Genomic DNA, 19,899 nt, shown 5'->3' with positions numbered 1-19,899 from the left:
CGAAGTCTTCAGTCGCTCATCCCTGAAGCTGCGAGAAGCGCCGAGGCCAACATGTCCCCGAATCCCTGAGCCGAACCCCAACGCAGTGCCACCTGTCAGTCGCTGCTCTGGTAAGACGCCACACCGGGGGGGAGGTGGGGGGTGTGAGGACACGACGACAGACACTCCGAGTACCCGTATGTGTGTTTCACTTTGCGTTCAGGATAAGCGGGAGAGACTTCTGTTTACCGAGAAACGGAAAGTGGAAACGAATGGATCGGCGAGCCAGAGATGAACGCGAAGTGATGTGAAGTCGAAGTCATCAGTGAAATCAACCCGTCAGTCCCATGGACGGCTACCAAGGTGTCCAGTCTGCTCCTCTCTTGTCTTTTCTTTACTTCATGCCCCTCAAACTCTGTGGCCCCGTGCGCCACTTCATACCGAGCTCGTCGGTGGCTTTGTCAGCGCTTTAACGGTTGAGATGGCACTCATACTTATCAAAGGCGCTATAAAAAGCAGGAGGTCGCATTCAGTGATGAGCGCATGTTCTCAAAGGGGGCCATGCCAAGCTGGGCAGGTTGTTCCCTGTAAGGTACTATATCAAGTCAGCTTTGCAAATTATTTACGATATCACTCGCAACGAAAGGCGCTTTATAAATTTAATGAATTATTATTATTATAGAACAAATGCTGGCATATAGAATCATGAATTGTATGACGAAATCCTTCAGGTACCGCTCTACTTGAAAGGCAAAATACAGAACGTTTTATTGATTTGTGTTCATTGCTGTGAAATGTGCTCTAATAAAGCACTGCTGTGACTTCTAGGAAAGGCGCTATATATCACAGTTCCATTAATCCATTCCTTAATGAGGGCTCTGCCCTGAAGGTCTTGTCATATACAATAAGAATCCATTGCTTGGCGAAAGTATGGAGAAGCACTATATGAAAGAACAACTCCTTGCTCTGAGCAGGTGCCACCCTCTGCCCATCATCAAGACCATCTATGCCCAAAGTGAAAATGTCGAAATGAACATAACATGACATTTTTATGGTATTACTCACCATCTGCCGACATTTCACATACCAGACCGGCTTTCAATCACAGCAATGCTGGACAAAAAAAAAAGATTAAAATGGGAAAGGCATTGGATATGTTTGCTCTTAACGGCTTAAATGACAAATAATAATTTTAGTAGGATCTGTTTGAATTAATTTTATTTATTTATTTAAGAAACGTATTTATTGACTTTAGAAGAAATGTATACTGCGCATGGGCAAAAACACCTTTTGCTAAGTTGCATGGTTTGACAGAACACCGGCAGAGTGACGCTGGAGTCTACACAGAGATGGCCAGGTCGGTGGCCCCTGGTTTGTGCGACGGTCACTAACAGCCTGGTGCTTGTGGGCACCTCACCATCAGGAGACCACCAGCTTATATTCTTTTATTACTCCTTGTCATGTAGCTTTGTCAGCGCTGAAAACTTCAGTGTGGCATGGCAGCTCCCCCAGGAAAGGCGCTATATACAAGGTAACACGACATCGGGAAGAAGTTCAGCTTTATGTTTTGGAACGTAAAGGAGAGCAGGAGATGTGAAGATGTGTGTGCCAATATGGAAAAAAATCATCATCAGGGTGGAGAGCTTTTAAAATAACGACAGGCGTCAAAAAGGCGAAACCGATTATTAAATACGTCAAAGCACACGCGACTGTCTATAGCGGCGCCGGTGACAAATATCTGCTGTCATCACTCAGGTCGGCAGGATAGTTTGACTCATAGCTATGAAAGGCACTATATTCGAACAGACATACAGATAACTAGGGGCACAGAGCTACATGAAAGACACTATATATTATATACAGATGTGCTTGGATGACATATATAGATAGACATAAAGGTAACTATAAAAGTCACTATATAAATACAGGCAGACATATTTGAAAGGCACTATATTTGAACCCACTGATAGGGAGGACACTGTATTAGACATACAGATAACTAGGGGCGCAGAGCTATGTGAAAGACAGTATAGATTATATATGGAGGCGCTTGAATGACATGCCATATATCATATAGACCTGCGGTGGGTTGGCACCCTGCCCTGGATTGGTTCCTGCCTTGTGCCCTGTGTTTGCTGTGATTGGCTCCAGCAGACCCCCATGACCCTGTGTTCAGATTCAGCGGGTTGGAAAATGGCTGGATGGATATCATATAGATAGATATAAAGGTAACTATGAAAGTCGCTATATTAGAAGACTGATTTGAAAGTCACTGTATAAATGCAGGCAGACATATATGAAGGGCACTATAATCAAACAGTGAGATAGCTAGAAATGTAAGGCACTATATAAAAGATGGCTGTGTAGCAGGCAGATAGATGAATGGATGGATGTGAAGGTCGGTGCCCGCTGTTGATGCCTGCCGCGTGTTCTCAGTTATTCAAAGCAGGCAGCAGGGTGAGGCGCAGTGAGCTCACCGACCTAACAGCGGATCTCCTGGAGCCGAGAGGCCCGTTTAGGATTCTGTGGGGTGCACATCGGGACCACCTCAGAACAGGACAGCCTTGAAGTGTCAGGGGATCCATCAGGCCCAACTGGCCACAGAGCTGGGTGAGAAACCAGAAGACTGTTGGTTTAAACTCTGGTCAGTCAGACATTGTGGCTTCTTTGTGGTTTAAGTGGCACTGGTGCGTCACTTGGGGACAGTGAGTGGGTCACTCAGGCTGGAGACGGCCACATTTGGTTTAAGTAATGTGCTTCAGATGAAGGAGATGGTTGCCTGCATGCTCTTCCTCATTAAAATGTTTACACTGCAGGAAAGCCTTGCGCAGCCTTCTTGTACTCACCATGAAAGGCACTATATCAAATGAAGGCTGACAGTTTTTCTCTTTTGTCAGCGTCCATGTTAGAAGGCTCCTGGGTGGGGTGTTGTGTGGTGACTTATCAAGTGTCCTTTGTGTCCCAGAGCGTCCTCAGCCCCCAGCTGGCCGACCCCACATATCTCAGACTCGCTCAGGGGCGCTGACTCTGTCCTGGTCGGGCCCCTGCTACGATGGTGGCAGTGCAGTCACCAGTTACGTCGTGGAGATGCACCAGGAGGGGGCCAACAACACGGAAACCTGGAGTGTACTAACCGCCACCTGCCTCAGCACTTCGTACCGCCTGCCCGCTAGCCTGCACCCACAGGGCAAGTGCCACTTCAGGGTGAGGGCCACCAATGCGGCCGGAGTGAGTGAACCGAGCCTGGAGACGGAGCTCATCAGCATGGACAGTGCGGAAGGTACGGAGAGGATACGAATAAATGAGGGGGTGTGGCCATCTGAAATAGTCTGGGAGTTGGAATGGGCGGAGCCTAGTGCCAGGACTGGAATGGGGACAAACTGGCTGAGAGTCAGTGGCATAGCTAGGGGGGGGCAAGGGGGGACATCTGTCCCTGGGTGCAGCATCCAGGGGGCGCCATTCTAAAATTTTCTTTCCCTTCCCCATTGCATTTTGGCAAACAGTTGTCCCCGGGCACTGAAAACCCTAGCCACGCCTCTGCTGAGAGTGGGAGGAGCCTGGGGATGCAGCTGAGGGCAGCACAAGTCAGAATGACAGGAGCCTGCAAGCAGGGCTGGGGGAGAGGGGGAGGAGCTTTGGGCTAAAGTGGGGAGGAGAATAGGTGGGAGTGGGCAGAGCCTCAAGACCCAGCTTTGGGAAGAAGGGGTGATGGTAGATGGAGCCTTGGCACATAGCAGGGAGGAGAATATTGTATGAGAGAGCTCCCCTTTAGAAGGGGTGAAAGTGGGTGGGGCTTGGGAACCCAGTAGGTGGAGCTCTGGACACAACGGGGAAGAGAAAACTATAGCTGAGAGTGGGTGGAGTCTTTAAACATCTAGAGTGACAGTGGGTGTGGTCTTTTGTCAGGGTAGATGTAAAGGGTGGGTGGGACTTCAAGACACATAACAGGTAAAAAGTTACCTTTGGATCAGTGTGGGTGGGGCTCTGGAACACAGGTGGACTTTAGACACAACTAGGCTGAAAAGGGCTGAAGTGGGTGGGGCGCTGAGAAATGTTGGGTGGGGCCTCGGGGCACCGCTGATGTGACATTTGACTTTTCAAGCTGCAGTTGTATTGGTGAGAATGTCTGATTAACCCCTTGATGTCTGAAATGTAAGGCAAACCCTAATGGTGATGATGGTGGCAGGTGCAACCCCGAGCTGAACTTTAAAGGCCAGCGCTAAGAAGCTCCATTATTTCCTAAATTTCGGCTTCACACAACTCATTTCAGAGAACGGCACAGAGGAGCCCCCGCAGTACACAGACGTGTCCATCAACTCCACACAGAAAGTGAGCGACGCGTACGAGCAGCTGGAGAAGCTGGGCGTGTAAGTTGTCTTATTTACTGTGTGTTGCGGAGAAGGGAGTGACGTGGCACAGGTGAGACCCATGAACCCCAGGGGCACTCGGGGTGAGGGGCTTGGCTGTCAGTGGCCACATCCTCCTTAGGATCCTGCTAGTCCTAACACCAGCGTCTATCTTATTATTATGCAGAGGAAAATTTGGCAATGTCTACAAGCTCCGGCACAAGACGACAGGCCACATCTGTGCCGGAAAATTCTACAAAGCCCGCCTGTCCAAGGAGAAGGCGGCCGCGCGGCGGGAGATCGAGCTCATGAACAGCCTGCATCACCCCAAACTCGTGCAGTGCCTGGCCGCCTTCGAGAGCCACTCGGAGATCGTCATGGTGATGGAATAGTAGGTGCTGCCATGGAGGTCAGAAGTGGGCTGGTGGGCGCCTCAGTCTTAGGACTAGGGGGGCAAGGGGCAAAGGTGGGAGCTGAATGAGTGCCAGCACCACCATGGAGTGAAATGACATGACAGTGTTAGGATAGAAATGCCCGGGGTCAGAGAGAGCAGGGCGAGGCTGGAGGGGGTGGAGCTTAAGAGAAGGCCAGAGTTAAGCTGGGCCAGTGTGGGTGGAGCTAAGAGATGAGGCAGAAACTCTATGATGTTGTCACAGCAGTGGGTGGAGCCTAAGGAGAAGGCGGAGATGTGGCTGAAGGACACAAGGCTGGAGCTGCAGGATTACACAATCGAAAAGCATAAAGGGTGGAGCCTAAGGAGAAGGCTAGGATGAGACTGACACAGAGGGGTGGAGCCAAAGCAGAAAGCTGTATGATGTCACTACAATGGGTGGGGGCCTCAGGATGGACCAAAATACAAGGCTGAGTGACACAGAGCAAGAGTGAGGTGGAGACCAAATATGGTCGGATTAAACTGGGTGGAGCTTAAGGAGAAGAACAAGGAGGGGCTAAGACAGAGTGGGTGGAGCAAAGAGTCAAATCAGTAATTCTATAAGACCAAGTGAGAAGGAAGAAACTCCATGACACTGGAGCTCAGAAATAGACTGAAGCTAAGTAGACAGAGCCAAGACTAGGCTGGAGGAGGTGGAGCCTAAGGAGAGGACTAGGCTGGAGTGGGTGGGGCTAAAAGAAGAGGTCGAAATGTTATGATGTTGTCACAGCAGTGGGTGGAGCTTAAGCAGGAAGCTGGAATGAGGCTGGGATTGAGTGGGTGGATGAAAGAGCTCAGAGGAGGTGGCACCAAAAATCTGAAGTGGGTAACATGGGGCAGGAATGGAGAGAAGCATAAAGACAAGCAGAAGGGGTCAACATGGGGTTGGACTGGGCGGGGCCTAAGGAGATTTCCAGGATGAAACTGGGACAGAGTGGGTGGACTTTAAAGCAGCAGTTGTATGGGTGAGGCCTCAGGATGGGCCTGAATTGATAATGTTGAAGGATGGGGGCCAGAGTGGGGCCAAAGAAAAGGCTAAATAGAGTAAGGCTAGGCAGAAGTAGGTGGGGCCTACGGAGAAGGCGGGGCTAGAGTGGGTGGGGCTGAGAAAATAGGCAGAAATTGCTTAATAATGTCACAGCAGTGCATGAGGCCTAAGCGCCCTAAGACTAGATGGGGTGAGAGTGGGTGACAAGGCTGGGGGGGTTGCTGAGCCCAGAGCAGAACTGAGTGAGATGAGTGAGGAGTGGGTGAACCCTAAAGAAAAGTGAAATGGGGCAACACTGGGCTGGAAGTCTGGGATGAAACTGGCATAGAGGATGGCACCCACAAGCAAGAAGGTGGAGCCAAAGAAGAAGACTTCCTAGAATATGAGGTGAGGTCATATTGGGTGGGGCTATTAAATAAGGCAGGTGTGACATGATGAGTGGTCCACCGTACTCACAGTCAAAAAGCAGGGTGGGAATGGAGGAAACTGGGCTGGAGCACAAGAAGTTAAAAGTTAGTGGGAATGAGTGAACTGGAGATGGAGGCTGGAGTGGGATGGCACTGGGTGGGACACTGAATCAAACTGTCCCCTCACTCGGTAGACCCAAAGACTCAATAGACAAGAGGCAGAGAGTGGGTGGAGCCTGAAGGATTCTGGCCCCACAGTGGGTGGAGCCCAGGGCCTGGGATAGGTTGAAAACTGGCACCAGAGTGGGTGGGGCCTAAGAAGAGTGGGACTGGGACTCCGGCGGGCGCTGACGCTCTCTGCTTTCTTGTCAGCATCGCTGGGGGAGAGCTCTTTGAACGGATTGTGGATGACGCGTATGAGCACACGGAGACCACCAGCATCTGTTACATACGTCAGATCTTGGAGGGTCTGCAGTACATGCATCACAAGAACATCATCCACCTGGACCTGAAGCCTGAGAACGTTGTGTGCACCAGCCGCGCGGGCACACTCATCAAGATCATCGACTTTGGCCTGGCCAGCAGACTGGGTGAGTGAGTGAGAGCGTGAGAAAAGGCTCTGCTACCTGCCCTGGAGACCCCCAAGTGGCTCAGCTCACCACGTCATGCTCACATTGTCAAAATATATATTGAATAACCATCCTAAGAGGGACCCCCATGTCCCACCAAGTCCTGTCTTGCTGACATTGCTTTTTAAAGAAACAGCCCCAGTGACCACCTTGCCGTTCTCTTCTTGTCTTCTGTAGACCCCAAGACTCCACTGAAAGTGATGCACGGGACCCCCGAGTTTGTAGCTCCTGAGGTGATTGCCTTTGACCCAGTGGGACTCTCAACGGACTTGTGGAGCGTCGGCGTCATTTGTTACATTCTGTGAGTCGCGGTCTTATGCTGCCATCTTGTGGCAATAGGAGGAATGACGGCTGAGCCGAACAGATGCAAGCGAGGGGCTTGAGGACAAAAATTAGAGGTGACACTAGAGGGCACCACCCCCTCCTCGCGGTGTCGTGTGCTCCTTGTCTGTCCATGAAAAATGAGTTGCATGACAGGCGTGAATGATTGGCAAGAGGGCTTATTGTGATCCGCCATGCCACCGGGCACAGCGTACAGGACTTTGCGGGTGTGTCAAAGCGTACTGTCCAAAGGGTCCTCCAGTAGCGGCACACAACGCTGTCAATCATTTCTTGTCACCAGAACTGCAAGTGAAAGATGGTGCTCACCGAGAGTGACCGTCACCACGTGTCACGTATTGTGATAGCAAATCGTTTGGCCACCAGGCAACAATTCCTGCAGAGAGTCAATGCAGGCCCACAACACGGCTACCTGAAGCAGGGCACAGCAGAAGTGCCCCTCACTAACAGCTATTGACAGAGCTGCATGGTTACGGTGGGCACGAACTGAAAACGGGTTATCTGGTCAGGCGAGTCAGGTTTCCGCTTGTACTCAAATGACGAGAGAAGATGGGCACAAGGCTTCTATGAGGACTGGGCCTTGTTAGACTGTGCCCTAATGAGAGACTGGCCCCCAACCCGACCCAATACATAGGGGTGCAGTACGAAAAATTAACACCAAGTCTAGGGGGGCTCCTAAACTGGCAGACTGTGTGATTGTACCCTATGATGCTCTGGTGCCCAGACCAGGGTGGTTAGTTTAATAGCTCAGTGTGTGACTATGCTCTATGATGGGCTGGTGCCAGGCTAGAGGTCTAACTGATAATGCCAGCACGTCTTTCTGCCCATTACGACTCAAACCGGATGAAGGGGGTCAGTGGGTGACTGGATGCCTAAAGAGGTCAGCAAGTCCACACTTTGTCACTCACGGCTCTTCCTTCCTTCCTCTCCAGGCTGAGTGGCGAGTCTCCCTTCCAGGGCAGCAGTGACACAGAGACACTGGCACTAGTGACAGCGGCGCAGTGGCAGTTTGACGAGGACACCTTTAGAGAAATCAGTGAGCAAGCCAAGGACTTCATCAGCAGCCTCCTGAAGAAGGACATGAGGTGAGGCTCCCTGGCCAGAGTGACGTGACTGGCAAGTCAGACAGGTGGCTCTGTGCCCAACCCACAGATGGGACACCGGTCTCACTGCCTGTGAAGGAGGCACCATTCGGGTTTTACATGAACACCAGGCACTGGTGGGCACACAGTGGGGCCTCATCTGAGGGAAGCTTCACTCGGATAGGCGATAAAGAGTTTTAAGTGGCACAGAATGAGATTTCACTGATTTTTTTGTGACAGGCTGGCACAGTGCCTCAGAAGTTAAGAGAAGCCACCTCACTGCTCCACAGCCCTGGGGTCAAATCCCACACTTGGTCCCCAGGTGTCCAGCCAGTGTCTGGGCACTCCAGTTTATCTCCTAAATCCCAAAGATGTACAGGTCAGGGTAACTGGCAAAGTGAGCGGGTATGGGCATGCATGGGCACCTGATGAGAGTGGCATTCCACCCAGGATTGATGCCTCCCTTGTACCCAATGGCATCTCCATGACCCTGAATTGGAATAGGTGGATGTGAGAACAGATAGATGGATGGATGGCATATGCCAAAAGTGAATGGTGGCATGAATGCCAACACAATACAATGCAACCCTCAATGCTTCTGTTTTTGTATTGTGCCCTTCCTCACCTCAACTCCAAGTTAGGAGCCTGGTGATGCACACACTAACACTCTAAAGTGACAACAGATAAATGGATGACATGTGCCAGTAGTGTATGGTGACATAAATACTCTCACCATATAATGTCACCTCACTGATTTTATCTTTATAGTGCCTTTTCACACACCCATTACACTTTAGGGGGCTGATAATGCACATGGTAACATCCTAATGTGACAAGGGACAGGTGGCATATGCCAATAGTGCAGGGTGGTATAAATGCCAATACAATGTAAACCCCAATGCCTTCATTTTTATAGTGCCTTTTTGTGTCCTCACTGCACATTAGGGATCTGCTTGGGCACAAAACAACATCCTAAAGTGACAACAGATGGGTGAGTGGCATATGCCAATGGTGCATGTTGGCAGGAATATCAACACAATACAATGTTACCCCGAGCACATAGCGCCTTTTCACACACCATGTTGCACATTTGGGGGCTGCTAATGCACACAGTAACATCCTAGAGTGGCAACAGATGCATGCAGGGGTGGCATATGCCAGTAACACAATGTTGCTCCAGTGCCATCGTTTTTATAGTGCCTTTTCACACATGTCCACTGCACATTAGGGGTCTGCTTGTGCGCACATTAAAATCCTAAAGTGAATACCTGGGGTCTTTCATTGACGGACACCCCTGACTTGTGCCCCCCCCAAGCCTAACAATAATGAAAGTCCTTCCCTTTTGCCCACAGACTTACACGGCACCAGTGGTCGGACACAGTTCAGGTCAGTGGGAGTCTTGTTGGGCATTGGTGTGCCCACTGACTCTGCCCGCCTCTCTCACATCCTGTTGTACTGGCATAATAGTCAGAGAAGCCGCGTGACACACGGTGTCACTCCCCGCCTCTCAGCCCATTCTGTGCTCCTCTCCCCCACAGGCATCGGTTGACCAGTGAGCAGGCCCTGGCACACCCCTGGATGGACACCCAGTGGACTGTGGACTCGCAGGGCATGAAGAGCCTGTCCAAGGAACGGATGAAGAAGTTTCTTGCCAGACAGAAATGGCGGGTAATGTGAATTACGGTGCCTGCTGGGCATGAAGTCCTAGTTTGGCTGCACAAGTACTGGGGTCTGCGGTGGGTTGGCACCCTGCCCGGGATTGGTTCCTGCCTTGTGCCCTGTGTTGGCTGGGTTGGCTCCAGCAGACCCCCGTGACCCTATAGTTAGGAATATAGCGGGTTGGAAAATGGATGGTTGGATGGATGGAAGTACTGGGGTAGGGGGTCTCGTCAGAAGAAAATCCTGGCATAGGTGTGGGGCAGAATTCTGCCCCCTGCTGTCGGTGCAGTGGGTTAAAACTAGGAACAATAGGAAGGTCTGCCTGGATTATACAAATTAAAGATGAGACAGGAGTTGCTTTGAAAGGCGCTATATAATCTAATCTAATGTAATAAAATATAAAGAGTGGCATTTCATACAGACAGTGAATGCGTCCTATGAGAGGCTAAATTATAAACAGGTGAATTCTGAAATGCTTTTTGAAAGGCGCCACATTCATCAGGTTATCCAGAGTCTGCAAAGTGCCCACCTGGTGCCATGGAACACAGATGGCATGTGGTGTTGGCACTTCCAATATGCCGTATGAAAGAAACCCACTCTGATTACTTTAGAGTAGGTCTTTCAGTAATGGCGCTATATTCAATCATGTTTGGAACCGAAGTAATATTCTACTGTGGATGAAGTGTGCCACCAACATCACAGTGAAAGGAGCTATAAAACAGAGCAGGCCTGACTGGCTTGGTGTTTAGAGTTGGGGGGCTTAAGGAATTCTGTAAGTTCTATAAGGGCCCACTGAAGCCCACATTATTCGGAGACTACAGTCTGACTCTGTCATTCTGAAAGTCCAGAAACAGTGCTCCTCGGTGGCCCTGCCAAGACTGTGGTGGCATCAGACAGCCAGGGAGATAGCAACGTGGCACCAGAGTGAAGTGTGCCATGACCTCAGGATACTCTTATAAATAAAGTGGCTGTTACTTCTTTGAGATGGAGGGTCTTCTTCTTCATCATCATCACCTTCTCCTAATTTGACCATTCTTAGAAAACCGGGAAGGCCCTTCTGGCCCTGAAGAGGATGACTCTGCTTTCCAGCAAGCAAGATGCCACACCGTCACCCACATCAGTGCCAGAGAAAGAGGGTAAGACACCATCAGAGCTGGGCATCAGCGTGAGATAGCAGACGGTGTCCAGCAGGTGGCTCTGCAGGTTCAGTCCAGCCCAGCCCACCCTGCCATGTACTTTTCATTTGTGTCTTCCAGAGCCCACCTTGAGCCCTGAGGAGAAACTGGCATTTGGCTCTTTGGAGACGGTCCGGCGCTGTGTGCCCCACTTTATCAAGCCCCTCCAGGACATCACAGTGGCTGAAGGATCTGCAGCCCACTTCCAGTGCCGTGTCCAAGGTATGGCCGTCCGGGCCCTTCGTGTTGTTCCCTTCTAGAATCCCTCGCTGTGAAGCGTCAGCTGGCATGAGCCAGGGGTGCCACCAGGCTTAGGAGCCACGTGCCTGCCAGTAACAAAAAGGGGTGGTGTTTGAAGTGGGCAAGGTGGGCCAGCCGTCTTTGTCTGCTAAAGGTCCAGGCACTCCGCGATTCATGAGGGGCTGTCTGTGCCATGGGGCTTAACGTAGTGCCCATTCGTGTCTAATGCGATGTTAAGGGTTCATAAACGCCTCGCTTTCTACTGTCACCTTTTTGTAAATGACAACAGATCCGCAATTAGTTTATTTATAGTGTTTAATTTGTTAAAATGTATTTTAACTCGTCATTATTTTACTTTAGTGAATTCCGTTTATTTAACAAATTTATTTTTGTATGTAAATGTATTTTGTTTCTTGTTTATTCTCAATAATCTCCCCCTTCTCTCTCCTGTCCCATTCATGTCATCAGCCAACCCCGCACCACAGGTCTCGTGGCTCCTCGATGGCCGCCCAGTGACAGAGTCCGCGCACAGCCGCGTCGCACACGAGGACCAAGGCGACTTCTCACTGCAGCTCTCCAGCGTCTCAGCGCAGGACTCGGGTCTTTACTCCTGCAGAGCCACCAACAGCCAGGGGGAGGCGCTCAGCTCGGCCAGACTATCCGTCGTCCCTGCCAAGAGGTAGAAGACGCGCCGGACTACCGACAGAGCGGCCACTGGCCACCTATACAGCCGCCCTCCTCGGCGACCGTTTTCTCAGGGGGTCCACCAGTCCTGGCCCGACCCGACTCGACAGCTAAAGAAGAAATACGAGGCGCGCTCACGTCTTTGATTCCGGGTGCGCGCGTCCCACTGACCATCGCGCAAGTCAGTCTGAAAAAGGCGTGCCCGCGGGCTGCGCGTGCAAGTTTATGTTCATGTCATTAGGATAGGTTTTGTGTGAACATGACAGTCCCCCCCCAAACAACAGGGCTTCGTGCACACCCTCTAGAATCCTTCCCCTCCATCATCCATTTTTAAACCCACTAATGCAGTGCAGGGTCGCGGGAGCCTCTCTCAACAAGCAGTGGGCACAAAACAGGAAGAAGCCCATCGCTCCGTCGATTTTCTAACCTGCTTTTCCAGTTTAGGTGCGGTGCCAGTCTCGGCTACACGGGTGGCAAGTGCATTGCTGGGCACGCACACGGCAAACTTAAGGGCTGCCAGCTTAACAAAGTTGCGCGTTCTTGCTATGACTCTTGTCGCTGCCCACCATCTGCACGCCGGTAGCCGACAGAGGACAGGCGGGGGTCTCAAACACAGGGTCGGCTCTAGCTAATTTGCTACAATAAGCGGAGCTGTAAATGTCCGTCCAGACATCGGAGTTTTGGGGGCAAAGAGCTTGAGTTTGGGGGGATTGGGGTCCCTCCTGGTGTTTTAAGCTCTCAAGTATGCCATTTAAATACAGAGGAGTCCCCGAGTACAGATAAAATATGAAATGGGGTCTCCCTTGGAGGATCCATCGTGCAAATATACTGGAGGGGTTGTGAAGGTAATTATTAAATTCCGAGACCCCCCTCCCCCCAGACTCGCCCACTTCACCGGAATGGTAGAGCTGGTCCTGCTCGTACCCATACACGTGTGTGTGCTGTTTGGGGGCAGCCAAGTCTCACATAGAAGGGAGTTTTTTTAAGTAACCCCCTTTATTCAACAGCCAACTGTCGGACGAGACCACCCCTCAGTGGGTTATCAGGAAGGGTCGCCCGTTGATGACGCCACACTCATTGCAATTTGAAGTATTGGGCTCTTGTTGCATGGGCGCCCATAAAGACCCCCGCTCCTTTTTTAATGACCGCGGCTGCACCCCCAGATCCCCCGTTTCATTCATAAACAGCTTGTTGCCCCCCCCTCCCCCCCCTCCCCGAATGGACACCACGAATATAAGAGTACAACGTCAGGCTGATTTTACTTACCAAAAACAATACAGTTGGGTGGTCCGGGTTTTCGAGGGGCTGTCAAGGTTTCACCTTCTTCTACTTTGCCCTGTAAGGTCGCGCGCCTCGGGCTGTCGGGTCTTTGAATGGTGGACGGAATTCTTCCAGTAGCACTTCACTCTTCGACGGGGGCTTCTCAGTGTTGTAATGCCTCCGAGGGTCTGTCACCTCAAAGCGACATTGTGTTCGGCTTTGTTAGCGGCTCATCAATAAATCCTGTTCGCCTCAAACTGTTTTTTGTATTTCATTTTTTTAACTGCCCTTGTGCTCCAGTGCCCCGTTCACCTGCTACGCCTCAAATGACCTCACGGGGGCGCACAAGGACCATCTGTTCTCGTGTTTGACGCTAAGGAAGAGGAAAAGGAAAGTCAGCGGCACCATGGCAAACCCCGCGATTCCCAAAGTCTGCAATCTCTTATTACTGCAGCCCCCACCCGGCTTGACCGTGGCGTCGTCCACTATCAGGTGGGCTGGCGTGCCCACCACTGCGCTCACACCCATCTCTCTTCTTGTCTGTTCTTCCCCAGTTAAAATCAATGGTCCCACTAATGGCCTGCTCACTTTACTGCGCCCCCTGGTGGCCATTCCCTGAACCTCACTGATGGACTGGATTCCTTTATGTAGTCACGTCTGGTGCCACCTAATTGGGCGCAGATGCATTATTATCCCACACAAGTGTGTTCCCTGTCACCCACCTGGCTTACATTTTAGACATGCCAACCCATTAGGCCTATGCCATGCCCTTTGTTTGAGATGCCCATTTTTTTCTGAAATACCATAGTGAATGACGCCATGAGGTTCACCGCGGCCAACACCCACAACATGGACCTGTGCCTGTGCCCCCTGGGCACCACGAGACTCTAGGGTGCGGCCTGCACACCAGCTATGAAGTGGCAGGGTCCTCCCTGGATACGTGTGTACCCAAGCCCACAGAATGCTTTCACGAGTAACCTGAGAACCAACCTGAGCAGAGGAGCAGGCGGCTGTACCATGAATTATTGAAGTCACGTTTCAGAAAACCACTGGGATGGAGCGAGGTGTGCCACCCAGGGTCCTAAACACCCTGCACAGCCCTCAGCCAGTCCTGCTGTTGAGGTCACTTAGGGTCTGCCTGAAGATGAAGCCCCTCGATTTGACACAGATGGGCATTCATGAGTGGCAAAAGAGGAGTCAAGAAGTCAAAAAACAGGCAATGGCACCCCCATGATGGGCAGCAGCCTAACCTTATCTGGCATAGCTCAAGTCAGGTGAATGAGTCCACTCTTCTACAATGGGACTGAGTGACACGCTGCCGTCACGGTATGTCACAAGTCAGGAGCCCATGCCATATTACATGCAGTGCCTTCTACAGTGGGCACCGAGCACCCCAACATCAGTCTGTGGCACAACAAAATAAAAGGCTGCCCGGTGAAAGTGACCGTGCCCTCCTTAAACACAGCACTATGCAGTCTCAGTCTGCCCTGCCTTCATATAGCGCCTTGACAGTCACCCCATGTACGCCCGGCATGGAGTTGATAGGTCCGTCTCATTAAGACCCGTTGATGATGGGGATCGTCACAAATGTGTTATGTAAGAAATGGTGAATCACTCAGGACTCGCCTTGTATAGCGCCTTTCACACTGAACATCAGACCAATTCTTTTACATTAAACATCAGGACAATTTTATATAGTGCCTTTTCATTCCAGTTTCACATTAAACGACACCTTCGTTTCATATGGTGGCCTTCACATTAAACATCCTACCAATTTCATATAGCGCCTTTCATATGGTGCCTTTATGCCAATTCCATACAGTGCCTTTCATATTAAACGTCACCTTGATTTCATACAATGCATTTCACATTTAATGTAACTTGTATTTTATATAGTGCCTTTTACTTTGAACACTACCTCAGTTTCATGTGGGGCTCTTCACACTGACTACCATCTTGGCTTCATATAGTGCCTTTCACATTGAATATATCGCAGTTTGTACGGCTCCTGTCACATTGACTACCATCTTGGCTTCATATAGCGCCTTTCTCCAATCGCTTTATTATCATCCATGTGTTTCTCTCCCAGAGTCTTTCATGTAAAAAATCACTCCCGCCTGTTGTGGCCTGGCTGTGCCCACTGTATGGAGGTCAGCAGACAGCTGGCACACTCCACCGCAGTACCAGGTACAACTGAGAGACCAACACTGGATGCCATGCCAGTCTACCACCGCAGGGCACAAGCCCACATTCACTTCTACTGGGCCAGTTACACTAAAACAAAGCCCTCACACGTCCACAGAATATGAAAACAGGTAGGAGAAAACACAGAGAACCTTCCGGAAAGTCGATGAGCAGGTAGGGACCTGGACCCGGATACACTTCAGCCCCGCCTCCTGCCCCACCCCTTCCAGCCTGGACACCTTCTGCCAGCAGGGGGCAGTGGTCATCATGAGAGCCCAGAAGCTCAACAGCCCCCCCTTAGTTTCTGTTCTTGTACAACGCGTTTGATTAAACAGACGGATGGACAGACGTGACCTCATATAACGCCTTTCACTGTCAACGTCTTAATTCTGAACATTCTGTCACAGTCTGAACCCTCTGACTTTGTGGTTATCTGTTCAGCGCCCCCTTGGGCACAAAGCCAGCAGGGGGCAGTAGACTGGATCCTAGAGTGCGTGTATGTAAATAGTGGTGGCCTTACCCGGACCACCCAAGGTGCCAGTTCTTTCCTTGCCTCTAAGGTGGCATCAGTGGCTGCTCTGCCAGGCTTTTAAATGTGAGACATGCTGCCCATGGAGTTTCCTGATGTAAAAAAGTGCCCTTCAAGGCTGGTCCCTCTGCTCCAATGTGCACTTGCCTGGTGCCATGAGATGGGGGACACTGGTGAAAATCCCCCTCCACTCCTCAAATGCGGCCCACTTTCCAGTCAGCTGCCTGTCCAGTGTAATAAGAGAAGGGCTCTTGGAGGTCACCCACCCACCCACGGGTGCTGTGCAGATGTCACGGGATGAATGGGCCGCTGGGAGGACGGAAGGTGACAATGCAAGGTGACTTTTACTTTCCATTTCCAGTTCAATTCTTCTGAAACGAGACGCCATTACTAACCTTCACCTGGCTGGGTGGGCTTCTTGCTGTTCTACCTCCACCACCCAGCACCCTATATAGCGCCTTTGATGACATTTCTCATACAGGTTAGCTAAGAGGTGGACGATGGAGGAGAGATGGAGCTGACCGGCCTGGGGGGCAGCAGGCTGCAGCAGACCCCTGGATGTTCTGACCCCCTAGTGGCGGTGAGGGGCAACAGCAACTGAAAGTTGGCCATTCCATCCAGCCATTTTAAAGTGAATGAGGAAGTCGTGGCCTAAAAGTGTGGCCAAATACCCCAAGCTAACAAGAAGAACACTAACGGGGGCTTCTCAGCTGTGACACTATCAGCAGAGGCGCCGGGCTGAGCCCCCCGTGTGGTGACAGCAGGCTATTTTTACCCAGCAGCGCTTCCTCTGCTAAGGCGTGTGCTCCGCATAACTGAGAGGGCCGCTCAGCTGTCGGTGTCCAGGCCTCTACCAGGCTCTCCACCCCGAAGCCGCCCACCCGTCTGCCCGCGTCTAAAATAGTGCAAAGGCTGCAGCTGTCAAGCGCCATTCTGTCCGTTCCTGCCGCGCCACGCCACGCCTGGCGAATTCCTGACTAGAAACAAGAGGGGCTCAGATTCATGCAGGGATACAATGAGAGGGGACCACCGGAGGAGACCCCCAAGAGGCAGATACATCTCATATAGCGCCTTTCACCGCATGAACCCTCCGAACGTGATATGCAAATTAGACAAGAGGGCAGCAGGCCTGACTGGAAGATCTTCGGGTTCAAGAATGAAAGACGCTACATGAGCCAAACCTGAAGGGGCTTTAAAACGTCAACGATCAGCCAGAAAAACCTCCATCTTATATAGCGCCTTTCAAATCAGGTTTGCTGGAACACATTCACTCAAAGGGATCTGAAGCGGGTAAAGTAGTGGGATGGACCGCGGGACCCCTGTGGTTCCCAGTCAAGCCCCCCCCCCCCCCCCCCACCTCAGGTGCTAAACCACATTGCTGCCCCCCTCATGTGCCTGCATTGCGACAGGACTGGCTTGGCTTCTGACCTCGATTCACTGTTTCCTCTCGTCTTCATCAGCGCCACTGCACTTCCTAAGTGGTCACACTCGTGTCACGTGAGCGAGGCAGGTACAAGTCACAAATAATAGGGAAGTGTCACAAACCAGGGAGGAAGTGCTGAGCGCTTTTATAGCTCACATCGAGGGAGAGGAGAATGGGCGGCCATCTTCAAATGAATGTCGACAGAGGGAGCACAGCATGGGTGGGGACATTAACACACAGCAGGGTGCAAAGTGACCGACAGTAGGAAACGTCCCCAAAATGAGGAGAGAATCAGGACCCTGAAGGCAGACAGGATCAGGCTCCTGTAGGTGCCACTCAGACCAGACGAGATGAAGGCTTAGAGTGAGGAGAAATCAAAGCGCATCACACTTCACTCACCTCAAGGGGGGCAAGACCCTGGGATATGGCGGGATCAGCCGCCAAGTGGGATAAAAAAGAGGGGGCCAGAGGGCAGGATGTCAGGGTACTAAAATGAGAGACGTACAGACTTCTGATTGGACCAGACATCAAGAGGGGCTACTGAGATCGGACAGGATCTGCCCTGAAGAAGAGGGCATGGTGGGCACAGCAGGGCAAAAAGACACAACTCGGGGGGGGGGGGGGGGACTCTACAGGATACCACGGGATCAGGTCACAAACAGGTAATGACACAGGACATCAGGACACTGGAACTAAATGAGGGGCAGATCTTAGGTGGGCTGACCGGATCAGACTATATAAAGAATTGGGTCAGGTTAGAGGGGGTGTGGGGGTCTCAGCAAGATAAAAAGAAATAAAATAGCAGGCTGCCAAACACACCTCAAGGGGGTAACCCTACCAGACACACAGGATCAAGCAGAGAAGGACACAGGGGGGCAGGACATCAGGATAGGACTTAAGAGAGGGGCAGATCTTAGGTGGTCTGACAGGATCAGCCATTAAAGAGAATTGGGTCAGGTCAGAGATGTGGGGGTCTCAGCAGAAGAATCTCTACAGGATACCACAGGACCAGGCAGGTAAAGACAGAGAAGATCGCTGATCAGAGGAGAGGACATAAGACTGGGGCAGATCTTAGGTGGTCTGACAGGATCAGCCTTCAAATAGAAGGGGAGGGGGGGGTCTCAACAAGATAAAAAAGAAGGAAGAGTAGGATGTCAAACACCTCAAGGGGGAGCAAAATATGAGGATACCACTCTAATGGGAGTCAGGGGGCAGAATGTCAGGACACTAAACTGGACAACATCAGGTTGGGGGTACTGAGATGTGGCAGGACTTGCCCGGTCACCAAGAACCTTCCAGAAATTCCACACAGTCGACATGTAGGCAGGGACCTCGACCCGGATACATGTCAGCCCCGCCTCCTGCCCCTCCCCTTCCAGCCCAGACACCCTCTGCCAGCAGGGGGCGGTGGTCGTCATGACAGCCCAGAAGCTTGACGGCCCCCCTTAGTTTCTGTTCTTGTACAACGCATTTGATTAAAGAGACGGCCGGTCAGACATGACTTCATATAGCGCCTTTCACTGTCAGTGTCTTAATTGTGAACATTTTGTCACAGTCTGAACCCTCTGACTTGGGGACAAAGCCAGCAGGGGGCAGTACAGCAGAACCAAGAGTGCGTGTGTGTAAATAATGGGGGCCTTACCCGGACCACCCAAGGTGCCAGTTCTTTCTTTGCCTCTAAGGTGGCATCAGTGGCTGCTCTGCCAGGTTTTTAAATGTGAGACATTCAGAGAAGTGGAGTTTCTTGATGTGACAAAATGTCTTGTTACGGTCATCGCCCTTCAAGGGTGGTCCCTGGTGCCCCAAGATGGGGGACACTGGTGAAGATCCCCCCCTGGATCCAGTCAGCTGCCTGTCCAGCGTAATGAGAGAAAGGCACTTGGAGGTCACCCACCCACGGGGTGAATGGGCTGCTGGGAGGATGGGAGGTGACATGAGAGGTGAAGGTCAAAATGGTGGAATTGGGTGGGTGGGGAGCAGATAGCAAGAAGAAACAGAACAGCATCACATCAGACACCCCTCAATGGGGTACCAGGATGCCACGGGATCAGGCCACAAGCAGGTCAGGATTGAGGAGAAAGCCCGGGATCAGAGGACAGGACATGAGGACAGGTGAACATCTCAGGTGGGCCCGAGTGGACGAGACACAAGGCTGCAGTACTGGGATGTGATGGAGCCTGAATGGAAGGAGAGTCGAGTCAGAAGGACACAAAGAAAGGGAACAGCGTGACACGAAATACAACTTATGGGGGCAACTCTCCAGGATGCCAGGATAGCGCAGGGTCAGGCACCAAGCGGGTAAAGACACGAGAGTGGGCCTGACTTCAGGGGGCAGCACATCAGGAAACTGAAGTAAGTAAGGTGAAGAGCTGAGGTGGACCAGACACCTGGCAGGTGGGTACTGAGATCTGGCAGGATCAGCCTTCACGGAGGGTTGGGTCATCAGATGAGAACCTTTGGGCAAAAAGAAATAGAAAATGAAGATGCCAAAGAGACCTCAAGAGGGTGCCAGGGGGTCTGACAGGATTAGACGTTAGACAGAACC

The 19,899-nt window shown here is 51.4% G+C and overlaps 1 protein-coding gene across 2 annotated transcripts in view; it reads left to right on the top strand.

Annotated features, from left to right (window-relative positions):
* mylk5 (myosin, light chain kinase 5) overlaps window positions 1-13,475 on the top strand; it is a 37,005-nt gene extending 23,530 nt beyond the window's left edge. For both annotated transcript variants that reach the window (XM_028818573.2, XM_028818574.2), the window contains 10 exons: window positions 2,945-3,259; window positions 4,250-4,346; window positions 4,513-4,716; window positions 6,523-6,740; window positions 6,957-7,080; window positions 8,051-8,203; window positions 9,739-9,868; window positions 10,899-10,995; window positions 11,116-11,256; window positions 11,743-13,475. In XM_028818573.2, coding sequence (XP_028674406.2) covers window positions 2,945-3,259; window positions 4,250-4,346; window positions 4,513-4,716; window positions 6,523-6,740; window positions 6,957-7,080; window positions 8,051-8,203; window positions 9,739-9,868; window positions 10,899-10,995; window positions 11,116-11,256; window positions 11,743-11,957 — 1,694 coding nt within the window. In that variant the 3' untranslated portion in view covers window positions 11,958-13,475. The remainder of the gene's footprint in view (window positions 1-2,944; window positions 3,260-4,249; window positions 4,347-4,512; window positions 4,717-6,522; window positions 6,741-6,956; window positions 7,081-8,050; window positions 8,204-9,738; window positions 9,869-10,898; window positions 10,996-11,115; window positions 11,257-11,742) is intronic.
* The last annotated feature ends 6,424 nt before the right edge of the window (window positions 13,476-19,899 follow it).

Source organism: Erpetoichthys calabaricus, chromosome 14, assembly GCF_900747795.2.
Source record: "Erpetoichthys calabaricus chromosome 14, fErpCal1.3, whole genome shotgun sequence".
NCBI lineage: Eukaryota > Metazoa > Chordata > Cladistia > Polypteriformes > Polypteridae > Erpetoichthys > Erpetoichthys calabaricus.
The sequence above is the reverse complement of the archived record's forward strand: the minus strand, read 5'-3'. Positions and strand labels throughout refer to the sequence as shown.